Genomic DNA, 13,769 nt, shown 5'->3' on the forward strand with positions numbered 1-13,769 from the left:
AACTGGCTTCAAGACAGATACCTTTTGGTCAATTCCAACATTGTCGACGAATTTGTGATACAGCCCAACAGTTTTATGAAGCAGGCTACAATCTTGTCAGACTGATTTGCACAGAGAGGCTATAAAACAAAATAAGATGCTTGTAAAAAAAATAAGAAACTGTTTAAGGCCTATTAGAGTGATGATGCTGATGATGGCTGATGATAGAGCCTTTATCTGTGAGGGCCGGTGCTCTGTGTCTTCTTGTAACTCAGCTATATCTCTATATGTACTAGTGTTGTCTAAGATTTGTATATGGATTTCTAACTTTTTACTAGAATTACTCATTGAACTTTTGAACAATTGCAATGTCATGTTATTTAGTCCCTATTACACAATAATGTGTTTTTCTTAATATTTATTTGTATTTATTCTGCCATTATGTAAACACTCTACATATAACTGACGTATTTAGGCATACAATATACTTAGCTGTATTTTAATTTATTTGTATGATATATTTGACTGCTCTGGCTCTTATGTATGCACCTGAAACACTCCTATCTGGAACACTTTGTTTTTACTTTACTGTAACTCACATTTATATTCTTCATAAATTGTCTGAAAAACAGCGGGTCTCATTATTGTCTTGAGCTGAGATACTTGAAGAGATTTTAAGTCGGTGTGCTGCATCAGAAATGCATTTTCTAATCATACTGAACTAAGGGGTTCATCGCACCACAAAGAGGGCACGACCCTTCATATGAAAACACGGGTTGACTTCAATCTCCCCGTTTATTTGTAGTTCTTTTAAATGTGGTATTAAATTAGGTACTGGAGAAAAGGATTTTTTTTAAGAGAAACTGTATTTGGACTCATAAATGTACACGTTTGTTCCATTAAGACTTCCTCGGGGTGAATATTTTTGCATTTTCACACAAAATTATACAAAAACGGGATTTTTCCAGAGACACAGAATAGATGAATATTATATTCATATTATAAATATATATTAATAGATGAACACTATGTTAGACTGAATAAAATAATTCCGAATAGAATATTTAGAAAAATGGGGCATGTCATTTAAACCAAGCTTCAGCGGTATATTGCTGTGAGAGGAAATGTGCCTAAAAAGCGATGAATGTACAAAACGGAAAATTTAGTCTAGAGTCTGAATGAAACTTAGTATTTGTAAATCTTCATAAACCAAAGCAGAACTAGTTTAATTATGCTATTTTTTTTTTTTTTTAAAAGGTAGTTACGGCACTTGGCGGAGTATCAAGGCAACAACTTCTCTCTTGTGGCTCTTTAGTTTCCTCCTTTTTTAATTGTTGTTATTCCTAATAGGTGCAACTGAGAGTAATTAGTCTGAAGTGTAAACAGTAAAAGTTTTGCTTGTTATAGTTAAGGGCAATAACTAAAATTCTCTGGTGATGGCAACATAAACTGGGCTCATTAGAACAGTTTTGTTTTGGCCTGTTTAACGATAAACGCATCCTCTGGGAACATTGTGCAATAAACGAGTCATTAGATGTGTTTGTCACTGTTGATATGAATGTAACTGTAACTCAGTACATTCATCAAAAGCCTGCAATTTTACGTGCACTAGAATTTTGATAGTAAGTATATTCTTGGTTTACAAAAAATCAACTCAACAAAAGAAAAAATTCCGTGGCGCAGCGCAGGGGATGGAGCCGGCTCAATGCAAGTTTCGACCAGTGCAGCCCTGCGCACAGTCAGTTTGGCAGTTTGGTGGATCGCCTGCGCCGAGTTGGGTGTGGCGGCGCAGCAGGGGGAGGTGTCACACATTCAGCTTGGCGCTGTTGAAGTTTCGTGGCAAAAAGCCACGCCGAGACTGTGCCAAAAGCCCGCCAGCTCCAACCTGGTCTGCCCTCGGCGCAAGGCGAATTACAGCTGGCGGAGTGGCAGTTTGGCTCACCGGCACGCAGTGCGCACACGTCACCAAGACATCACAGGCAGGTTTCCACAGTTCCAGGCACATTTAAATGCAATAAATAATCACAACAAACACTATTTAATGCAACTAATTGAATCCATCCATCCATCCATTTTCTACCGCTTTATCCTGTATTCAGGGTCACGGGGGGGCTGGAGCCGATCCCAGCTGTCATTGGGCGAAGGCAGGGTACACCCTGGACAGGTCGCCAGTCTATCGCAGGGCCAACATATAGAGACAAACAACCATTCACGCTCACATTCACACCTACGGACAATTTAGAGTCACCAATTTACCTATCCCCATCCTGCATGTCTTTGGACTGTGGGAGGAAGCCGGAGAACCCGGAGAGAACCCACGCTTACACGGGGAGAACATGCAAACTCCACACAGAAGGAACCCGGGCCGACCCAGGGATCGAACCCGGGACCCTCTTGCTGTGAGGCGAGAGTGCTACCCACTACACCACCGTGCAGCCTACTAATTGAATCAACACGTGAATTTATATCTATATAGATTGTCCCGTCACATCTGACGTCAGATCAAAGGCGGATGGCACGCGTAACGGAAACTCAGCCTGACTGAATTAACACAGCTGAAACTTGGACCTCTCAGACCAAAACATCAGTTTCGTCCTGGGAAAAGTTTGGCCGTCTGGCACTGCTGCTGCTGTCATCTGTCATTGGGTTGTCAAGTGACGACACTTGCACTGAACCCCGCCTCGGCGCATTAAAGGTGAGGAGAGGAGCTCATTTGATTGGTGAAGATCTGAATTGGCTGTTAATCCCACTCCACGCCTTCTCTCCTCCTCGTCTCCCACTCACGCCTTCTCTCCTCCCTCTTTCCCACTTGCGGGGGTAGGAGTGACGGGAGGTGTGCCTGCGCTAGACTGCGCCGTGCACGAAACTTGCAAAGTCCAGACGGACACACCCCTTCGGCGTGGCGCAAGTGCGCTGAGCCCCGACTGCGCCTGGTCTACGAAACTAGGGCCCTATGTGTCCACAGGCAGCGTTATTTCCACGCTTCCCATTCATTGTCTATGTAAGAAGCCGTGCAAAGTCTTCGCGTTGCGGCGAGTTTCGAGAGGCGGTGCGCCACCTCCCGCAAGCTCTCGAAAATCTCTCTCTCTCTCTCTCTTTCTCACACACATTCTGACTCTTTTGCTCTCTCACACACATACGCACATGCTTACACTAAGACACCAAGTTATGGTTAAAGTTTTCTCTCACATGAAAGAGTGAGGCCACTTTGAAAGAGTAGTGGACATAGAAGTCTTATTTGTTCAAGTTCATTCTTTGATGCACTGTCTTTTTGCAATATATTGAAAATGTTGTTGTAAATGGAAGGTGGTTTGCTGCCTTTCCCAAGATAAACTACTGTGTTGAGTACTCTGTCTGGTAATTATTGTTTGGTACATCTGGCCCTGTAGTAGTTCCTAGTAATTCTAATCCTGCTGGTCCTAGTGAGTATTTATAATTATTCTTTAGCCTTCCTCTATTTGTTGGCCCTTTTGTGCAAAGGAGGGCTGCATAAAACTTAGGCTGCAGTCTCTTAAAGATTTAGTCTTTTAAGATGGTTGTTTTCCAGTTTATTATATTTCTATGACTTGACTTGTGACTTGCTTGACCTAAGTTATGACTTGACTTGACTTGACTTGACTCGACTCTCACAAAAATGACTCAGGGCTTGCTTGAGACTTGAAGGTTAAGACTTGAGAATTCCTTGAGACTTGCATATGTGTGACTTACTCCCATCTCCGCTGTTTACACACTCCGGAGTTTCTGGCTGTGTTCAACCTGGCAGTAGTAGACATAATCCTTAGCACATGCACTACTCCCAGCATGATAAAGATATTCCTCGTTAAGGACAATTTCATTCCATTCAACCTGTGTTTGGTGCAGATGTTTGTCTACTACACATTTGGGACTTTGGAGTCATTTGCACTCACTGTCCTCGCCTACGACCGGTTGATCACGATACGTTTCCCTCTGCGTCAGAACTTGGTCAACATAGTGCAGAGTAGGGTTGCACATCTCTTTGTGATAAACGGTTCGATATGCATCTAGATACACAGGTTACGATTCGATTCAAAAACGATATCCTTTTATTACAGACCGATTCGATTTGAATCGATTCCATACAGTGTAAAGATACGATTCAATTCTACGGTTAATATTTGTTGTAGATATTTTATAAAATAAAGAAGCCGATTCTATGAAAGTGACAGTACAATAGTTTCTTTTCAAATATGTAAAATACCACATATCCCCAAAACATTGTGGCTGTATGGCACTGGCAAAAAAAAAAAAAAAAAAACAGAACAACAAAATCACATGTCAATGTATTTATTTTTAGACATGGACCAAAAAAAAGTCTGGCTGAATCGTTGGATGGCGGTCACAGGACAGTGTTGTGGACGCTACCCGTGCTGCTGCCGCCTCTTTAGGCGCAAGTTGAGACACAAGCGATCGACATTCAAAGCCATCCGTCTCTCACGTGCGGTCGTGAGTGCCTGCGGTCACACGGCAGCGTTGCAGCCGCCTACCTGTGCTGCACCCGCCTCTCCACCTCCACCTCCCTTGTTTATAACTCATACAAGCTAGCCAGCTACGGCATTTCGCGGGTAGCTTCAGCTCTCGTGTTGTTTTAAGCGGCGTTCACACCGAACGCGATAGACGTGAATTGAGCGGCGACTCAGTATTGAAAACCAATGTAAATGGCGCGATGACACGCGATTCAGGCGGAGGCGGCGCGAATGGAGCGTCTGGCGCGATGAGACGCGGCGCGAATGGCGCGAATGGCGCGTCTGACGCGAATGAAGCGAATGGCGCGTCTGACGCGGCGCGAATGGCGCGAATGGCGCGTCTGACGCGGCGCGAATAAAGTTGAAAATATCGAACTTTTCAGGCGGCATCGCGCCGCGACATCCAATCAGCGACGAGTTCAAGCCGACAGACAGATGAGCTGAGATGGACGGGCTGCATTACCAAACCCGACTCGGGAAGACCGGACCCCGGCGCGACGGGGGCCGTACCGGCCTCACACCGTCAGGGCTGAGCCTCGATCAGAAGGACTCAGGCCCCCGCGCGACACCGGGCAATCGGTCTTCCGTACGCCACATTTCCCCCGCCGCCCGCCCGTCGGACGGGGATTCGGCGCTGGGCTCTCCCTCTTCGCTCGCCGCTACTGAGGGAATCCTAGATAGTTTATTTTCCTCCGCTTAGTAATATGCTTAAATTCAGCGGGTTGTCTCATCTGATCTGAGGTCGAATGTGGCCCCGACTCTGGGGAGAGGTGCGAGGGACGTGGCTCCCGGAGGAGGCTCACGGACTCTGGCATCGGGTACCCCGAGGCGGAGGAGGAGGGTCCGCCGACGTGACCCGCCGGCTCCCCTCAAAAATGAGCGTTATGCGCGAATGAAGCGAATGACGCGAATGAAGCGAATGACGCGAATGGCGCGAATGGCGCGAATGACGCTAAAAAAGTCCAAAATGATCAAGCGGCGCGATACACGCGTCTGACGCGATTGTATTCGCGTCTATCGCGTTCGGTGTGAACGCCGCATTAGAGACGCTGGTGTAATGCCGCCAACAGCTTCAAAGTCTCGAGATACCCAATCCATGACTCTGTAACCGATTCATCTAGGAATTCATTGATAATTCGTATCGATTGAGGAGGCTGCTACCGATGCAGCCGTATCTCTCACTTGTTGAACCGAATATCCGGTCGCATCGGTTTATCGTTTACAACCCTAGTGCAGAGCATGTTTTGTATTGTCGGCCTGACCAGGGGCCTCATTTATAAAACCGTGCGTAGGATCCTTACTAAAAGTGTACACATGCCCAAAAGCCAAAGTTTGCGTGCCCCAAAAATCACAGATCACCTACAAGTGTGCGTACCTGAATCCCACCCTGTGCACGCCCACTTTTTTACCATATTAATGAGCCGGCATGCAATTGTTTTCGTGCGGTGAATCATGGCGACAGGTCAGAAAAAAAAAGAAGAAGCGTAACTTCTCAGAAACCGAGATAGAGACACTTGTTGGGGAGGTGGAGGCCCGGAAAATAATTTTATTTAGTGGCCACAGCAGTGGGATCACAATTAAAAAGAAGCAGTGCGAGTGGCAACACATTGCTGCTGCAGTCCACGGCGTCAGTGGTACATAGCGGACGGTGGTAGAACTTCAGAAAAAGTGGTCCGATCTGAAGGTAAATGACATCTTTCTGCTCCTTTACCAACATGTATTTAATGTATTGCTTTAATATTTGAGGAAGTTTGACTTTGATGTGATTTTGACGGTGATTGTGTCCGAAAAGGAGGGAGACACAGACCCGACTGAGACCAGAGGTATAAGGGTAAACAGATTTTAAAATGTATTGTATATTAAAACAAAAAGTTCAATGGTTTCTGTCCTTCCAGAGTCTGCACAATGGGCGTAAAGGAGGGTGACGGTGACGAGTGTGACGGTGACATTAAGGGTAAATCTACCTTTGAAGCGAGAACAGTAAAAGCACGTTGGCACCACACAATATAATATTTATATTATCTTTTGTATTCATTTGTTAATTACATAAATTATTGAATTCCTTAAAAGGCACAAGCAACTGAAAACAGAAGTGTCAAACCCACTCCCAAATTGATTGACAGGCTTAATAAACATGATTCATATTGTCAGATGGAAATAAAAGTGGTTGCTGATTGGGGTTTCATTTTAATAAGTGTTGAGGCTATTAATTACAACCTGCATGTTTTCCTGCTCTGGAGATAAAGATTAATGAGGTGCTTGGAATCACAGGACAATAATATGTTTGTGTTGCCAACATGATAAGTTAGAAGACAAATACACTTCAGTAGAAGGGCACTGCTCATTACTATATTGTTGATCCATATTATTCTTAATTAGAAGGTTGCGTGTTATCTCTGGAGGCTGATGAAGAGGGTATAATTCTAACTGTGCAGAGGTCAGACATGCAGACGTTCAATGGCTACTATTGGAGTCAGCAGAATATGGAGCCGCTTCGTGTAAAGCGCTCATCAACAGGTGAGCCAAAGACACACTGTGTTCTGTTGCATGTTATATTAATGGTGCATAAATGTATACGTGTCTGTTTAGGCTTACTTAAAGTTTTCATTGATTCTTAAATATAATGAATTATGCATTTACCCTGACAAAGACATTAAGTATATCATTTGAAAGATAAGTAATAAGATGTACTTTTCCCCTCCTTTTCAGACCACAGAGTTTTTACACACCTCGGCCCCGACCCAGTCCAACTATGTCTTCTCTCAGGACCGCTTTAAATGACTCTGGCATCATTCATCCTCCTGGCTTTTATATCATCGGATTCCAGACGTTTCCCTTCATCAGCCTCTACATTATCTTCCTCGCATTTGTATACGTGTTTACACTACTTTTCAATACTTTATTGATCTACATAATTGCTCAAGACTCCAACTTACATACACCAAAGTTTGTGGCTGTGGTCAACCTCGCAGTGATTGACGTGATCTTAAACACAAGCACGATTCCCGGCATGATTAAGACGTTCCTCCTTAAGGACAACTTTGTTCCGTTCAATCTATGTCTATTGCAAATGTATGTGTACTACGCCGTGGTGTCTATGGAGTCGTATGCACTCGCCATACTTGCCTACGACAGGTACGTTGCCATATGTTTCCCTCTGCGTCAGAACCGATTCAACACGGTGACGATCATGTTGTGCATCGTGGGCGTGAATTGGGTTTACAATTTGGGATGTGTGGCATACAACACGGCCATCATGACTCGACTGTCATTCTGCAATTCAGTCAGTGTGTTCAGCTATTTCTGTGACTACGCACCCGTGTTTAGACTCGCCTGCAACGATTACACCCTGCAGTGGTCAACTGCTTCAAATTCCAGTATGGTGAATCTGATGACCCCTTTTAGTTTCATCATTCTGTCTTATAGCAGCATCCTGGTCACCGTGTTCAGGATGAAGTCACTAAGTAACCGGATAAAAGCTCTCGCTACTTGCGTCGAGCACCTGATCCTCGTTGCTGTATTTTACATTCCTATATTCAGCATATTTTCATTGGGGTTTTATGTGCGATCCATTGACCCGGACCAGCGTGTGCTGAGTCTGTCGCTGGCCTCTTGCATGCCACCCTGCATCAATCCCATCGTATATTCCTTGAAGACCAAAGAGATTAAAACCAGAGCCGTGGCACTGGTCCATAGAATGAAAACCAGCCTTTGACAATGTGTTTCCCTACAAAAGCAATCTTTAACAGTCAAGACTATGTGTGTATGAATGCATGTTGTTATTATGTATATTATGTTACATTAATAATGTGTTTTTCTTAATATTTATTTGTATTTATTCTGCCATTATGTAAACACTCTACATATAACTGACGTATTTAGGCATATAATATACTTAGCTGTATTTCAATTTATTTGTATGATATATTTGACTGCTCTGGCTCTTATATGTGCACCTGAAACACTCCTATCTGGAACACTTTGTTTTTACTTTACTGTAACTCACATTTATATTCTTCATAAATTGTCTGAAAAACAGCGGGTCTCATTATTGTCTTGAGCTGAGATACTTGAAGAGATTTTAAGTCGGTGTGCTGCATCAGAAATGCATTTTCTAATCATACTGAACTAAGGGGTTCATCGCACCACAAAGAGGGCACGACCCTTCATATGAAAACACGGGTTGACTTCAATCTTCCCGTTTATTTGTCGTTCTTTTAAATGTGGTATTAAATGAGGTATTGGAGAAAAGGTTAGAGAAACTGTATTTGGACTCATGTACACGTTTGTTCCATTAAGACTTTCTCTGTGAAAATGTTTGCATTTTCACGCAAAATTATACAAAAACTGGATTATTCCAGAGACAAAGAACAGATGAATATTATCTGCCTGAATAGGAACTCACTGACTTTACATCTGCTGGTGATTCAAACGAGCACTATGTTAGACTGAATAAAATAATTACGAATAGAATATTTAGAAAAATGGGGCATGTCATTTAAACCAAGCTTCAGCGGTATATTGCTGTGAGAGGAAATGTGCCTAAAAAGCGATGAATGTACAAAACGGAAAATTTAGTTTAGAGTCTGAATGAAACTTAGTGTTTGTAAATCTTCATAAACCAAAGCAGAACTAGTTTAATTATGCTATTTGATTTTTAAAAAAAAAGGTAGTTACGACATTTGGCGGAGTATCAAGGCAACAACTTCTCTCTTGTGGCTCTTTAATTTTCCTCCTTTTTTAATTGTTGTTATTCCTAATAGGTGCAACTGAGAGTAATTAGTCTGAAGTGTAAACAGTAAAAGGTTTGCTTGTTATAGTTAAGGACAATAACTAATATTCTCTGGTGATGGCAACATAAACTGGGCTCATTAGAACAGTTTTGTTTTGGCCTGTTTAACAATAAACGCATCCTCTGGGAGCATTGTGCAATAAACAAGTCATTAGATGTGTTTGTCACTGTTTACTGACTCATTATGTCTATCCATCAATGCTAACAGTGGAAATATTGTGATATTATCATTTTATTGAATTAAATGTAAATGTATGAATTTGAGATTATTCTGTGTCTTTTTATTGGGCAAAGCCTGCACTTTTATGTGCTAGAATTTTGATAGTAAGCATATTACTTACTTCAGAAGCAATCTCCAAATTCCATGTACTTGTGAATAATGTACCTCCTCCGACGGGCCGATTGCCTCTGTCGTCTCCGCTGTGAAAGTGCTGGTGTTCCGTGGTCAGAGGTATAATACGATCTATGAATGGACGATTAATGATCGATAAAAGCTGCTTAATAGTCACGATAGATGGCGAGTGAAGCAGCTACTCAGGTAAGAGGACCAAAGAGGGAAAGTGTGGAAGCGCGCATATATAATAGACTGTAGAAAACTGAGACTGAATTTTTTGAGATGTTGGATTTTTTTAGACTGATTTTTTTTTCAAATTCAGAGGCAAAAAAAGAAGTTTTATTTATTTTAAAATTCAAAGTCTGATTTTGATGCTGAAAAATGTCAATCTTAGAAATTCATATTCAAACTCAGATGGCACAAAAAAACTTCCATAGAATAATCATTGCCATTGTGAGGTAGGCAGGTTCAGCCTTGAAGGCCCGTTGCCCCCCCAAAGATGAGGCCTCTGCAAGGCCAGTGAGCTCAGATTAAGCAGGAATGACAAGATGAGGATGATTGGATTTAATTGGACCAGGTTGAGGTGAAGGTGATGTAGTTGTAGTGCAGCAGCTGGCCAGGAAACTGTTCTGTGTATCTGTCAGTTTATATGTTAAATTACAGATGAATACATTAGATGTTAGGGATTTCGCTGCATTATATATTAAGGGTAAATCTCTTTACTCTTCCGCCTCCAACCCAAGGAGTCCCTGCGAGACGCCAGAGCCTCATCCCACTCCTCCGTTCTCATTCTCCTCGACCTATCTGCTGCATTCGACACAGTCAACAACCAAATCCTCCTCTCCACCCTGGCTGAGCTTGGCATAACTGACTCTGCTCTCACCTGGTTCACATCATACCTGACAAATCACACATTTCAGGTCACATGGAATGGCTATGTCCAAACCCTGTTCTCTGGACACGGGTGTCCCTCAAGGCTCAGTATTAGGACCGCTTCTGTTCTCACTCTAACCAGATCACTAGGTTCTGTAATTACATCGCATGGATTCTCCTACCATTGTTACGCAGATGACACCCAGCTATTCCTCTCTTTTCCCCCAACCTCTGACACTCACATTGCAACTCGCATCTCGGAATGTCTGGCTGACATCTCTGTCTGGAAAACTGCACATCACCTCAAGCTTAACCTGAATAAAACCGAACTCCTCTTCATCCCAGGGAAAGACTGCCCTTGCATGGACCTGTCGGTCACTGTCGAGGGCATCACAGTATTGCCTTCATCAACTGCGAGGAACCTGGGTATAATCCTTGATGCCAAACTATCCTGCACCCCCAACATCACTGCTGTGGCCCGATCCTGCAGATTTGCCCTCTACAATATCCGCAGGATTCGGACCTTCCTCACAAAGGATGCAACGCAACTCCTGGTCCAAGCACTGGTCATCTCCCGCCTTGACTACTGCAACTCTCTCCTGGCTGGACTCCTGGCCTCTGCGACTAAACCATTGCAGCGTATCCAGAACACTGCAGCACGCCTTGTCTTCAGTCTACCCAAATTCTCCCATGTGACCTTCCTCCTCCTTGACCTCCACTGGCTTCCTGTTGCACCACGCATCCAATTCAAGACGATGGCACTGGCCTTCAGGGCCATCAATGGAACAGCACCCATCTACCTTCAAACACTGGTCAAACCTCACGCCCCGAGGTGAGCACTTCGCTTCTCTACTTCAGCTGGCCGGCTGGTACCATCGCTGAAATCAAACAAATGTCACTCAGCAAAGTCCAGACTCTTCTCTGTTCTGGCGCCTCAGTGGTGGAACAAACTCCCGACTAATGTCAGGACAGCTGAGTCATTTGCCATCTTCCAACAAAGGCTCAAGACTCATCTGTTCAGATTTTAAAAAATCAAACCTTACCTATAGCAATTTGATCATAGCACTGTTGCTCTTAAGGTATGTTTTGCTGAACAGCTACTACTTTACTCAGACGAGGATCTAACACTTGTTCTATTTTTAGCTCTTACTTTATCGGCAATGATATGTTGTGGTTTCTTTGTTTCCTTCTTTTGACAAATGTACTTATTGTAAGTCGCTTTGGACAAAAGCGTCTGCTAAATGACCTAAATGTAAATGTAAATGTAAATCTACCTTTGAAGCGAGAACAGTAAAAGCACGTTGGCACCACACAATATAATATTTATGTTATTTTTTGTACACATTTGTTAATTCCATAAATGTTTTAATTCCTTAAAAGGCACAAGCAACTGAAAACAGAAGTGTCAAACCCACTTCCAAATTGATTGACAGGCTTCATAAACATGATTCATATTGTCAGATGGAAATAAAAGTGGTTGCTGATTGGGGTTTCAGTTTTAATAAGTGTTGAGGCTATTAATTACAACCTGCATGTTTTCCTGCTCTGGAGATAAAGATTAATGAGGTGCTTGGAATCACAGGACAATTATATGTTTGTGTTGCCAACAAGATAAGTTTGAAGAGAAATACACTTCAGTAGAAGGGCACTGCTCATTACTATATTGTTGATCCATATTATTCTTAATTAGAAGGTTGCGGGTTATCTCTGGAGGCTGACGAAGAGGATATAATTCTAACTGTGCAGAGGACAGACATGCAGACGTTCAATGGCTACTATTGGAGTCAGCAGAATATGGAGCCGCTTCGTGTAAAGCGCTCATCAACAGGTGAGCCAAAGACACACTGTGTTCTGTTGCATGTTATATTAATGGTGCATAAATGTATACGTGTCTGTTTAGGCTTACTTAAAGTTTTCATTGATTCTTAAATATAATTAATTATGCATTTACCCTGACAAAGACATTAAGTATTTCATTTGAAAGATAAGTAATAAGATGTACTTTTGTCCTCCTTTTCAGACCACAGAGTTTTTACGCACCTCAGCACAGACCCAGTCCAACTATGTCTTCTCTCAGGACCGTTTTAAATGACTCCGGCATCATTCATCCTCCTGGCTTTTATATCATCGGATTCCAGACGTTTCCCTTCATCAGCCTCTACATTATCTTCCTCGCATTTGTATATGTGTTTACACTACTTTTCAATGCTTTATTGATCTACATAATTGCTCAAGACTCCAACTTACATACACCAAAATTTGTGGCTGTGGTCAACCTTGCAGTGATTGACATGATCTTAAACACAAGCACGATTCCCAGCATGATTAAGACGTTCCTCCTTAAGGACAACTTTGTTCCGTTCAATCTATGTCTATTGCAAATGTATGTGTACTACAGCGTGGCGGCTATGGAGTCGTACGCGCTCGCCATACTTGCCTACGACAGGTTCGTTGCCATATGTTTCCCTCTGCGTCAGAACCGGTTCAACACGGTGACGATCATGTTGTGCATCGTTGGCGTGACTTGGGTTTACAATTTGGGAAGTATGGCACACAGCACGGCCATCATGACTCGACTGTCATTCTGCAATTCGGTCAGTGTGTTCAGCTATTTCTGTGACTACGCGCCCGTGTTTAGACTCGCCTGCAACGATTACACCCTGCAGTGGTCAGTTGCTTCGGTTTCCAGTATGGTGAATCTGATGACCCCTTTTAGTTTCATCATTCTGTCTTATGGCAGCATCCTGGTCACCGTGTTCAGGATGAAGTCGCTAAGTAACCGGATGAAAGCTCTCGCTACTTGCGTCGAGCACCTGATCCTCGTTGCTGTATTTTACATTCCTATATTCAGCATATTTTCATTGGGGTTTTATGTGCGATCCATTGACCCGGACCAGCGTGTGCTGAGTCTGTCGCTGGCCTCTTGCATGCCACCCTGCATCAATCCCATCGTATATTCCTTGAAGACCAAAGAGATTAAAACCAGAGCCGTGGCAATGGTCCATAGAATGAAAACCAGCCTTTGACAATGTGTTTTCCTATAAAAGCAATCTTTAACAGTCAAGACTATGTGTGTATGAATGCATGTTGTTATTATGTATATTATGTTACATTAATAATGTGTTTTTCTTAATATTTATTTGTATTTATTCTGCCATTATGTAAACACTCTACATATAACTGACGTATTTAGGCATATAATATACTTAGCTGTATTTTAATTTATTTGTATGATATATTTGACTGCTCTGGCTCTTATATGTGCACCTGAAACACTCCTATCAGGAACACTTTGTTTTTACTTTAC

General features: G+C 42.8%; 2 protein-coding genes across 2 annotated transcripts; both read left to right on the top strand.

Annotated features, from left to right (window-relative positions):
• Positions 1 to 1,684: 1,684 nt before the first annotated feature.
• LOC311025313 (olfactory receptor 1M1-like) lies at positions 1,685 to 8,178 on the top strand (the record flags this gene model as incomplete). Its single annotated transcript, XM_084028164.1, has 3 exons — positions 1,685 to 1,717; positions 3,667 to 3,905; positions 7,599 to 8,178. The coding sequence occupies 3 exons, from the start codon at positions 1,685 to 1,687 to the stop codon at positions 8,176 to 8,178; spliced, it is 852 nt and encodes a 283-aa protein (XP_083884290.1).
• Positions 8,179 to 12,525: 4,347 nt separating this feature from the next.
• On the top strand, positions 12,526 to 13,488 carry LOC311025314 (olfactory receptor 1M1-like; the record flags this gene model as incomplete). The annotated part of the gene is made up of 1 exon (XM_084028165.1): positions 12,526 to 13,488. One exon carries the CDS (start codon positions 12,526 to 12,528, stop codon positions 13,486 to 13,488), a length of 963 nt encoding a protein of 320 aa, XP_083884291.1.
• Between the last annotated feature and the right edge of the window lie 281 nt (positions 13,489 to 13,769).

The sequence above is a fragment of the Eutrigla gurnardus genome (assembly GCF_963514095.1).
Source record: "Eutrigla gurnardus genome assembly, chromosome: 15".
Classification (NCBI taxonomy): Eukaryota; Metazoa; Chordata; class Actinopteri; order Perciformes; family Triglidae; genus Eutrigla; species Eutrigla gurnardus.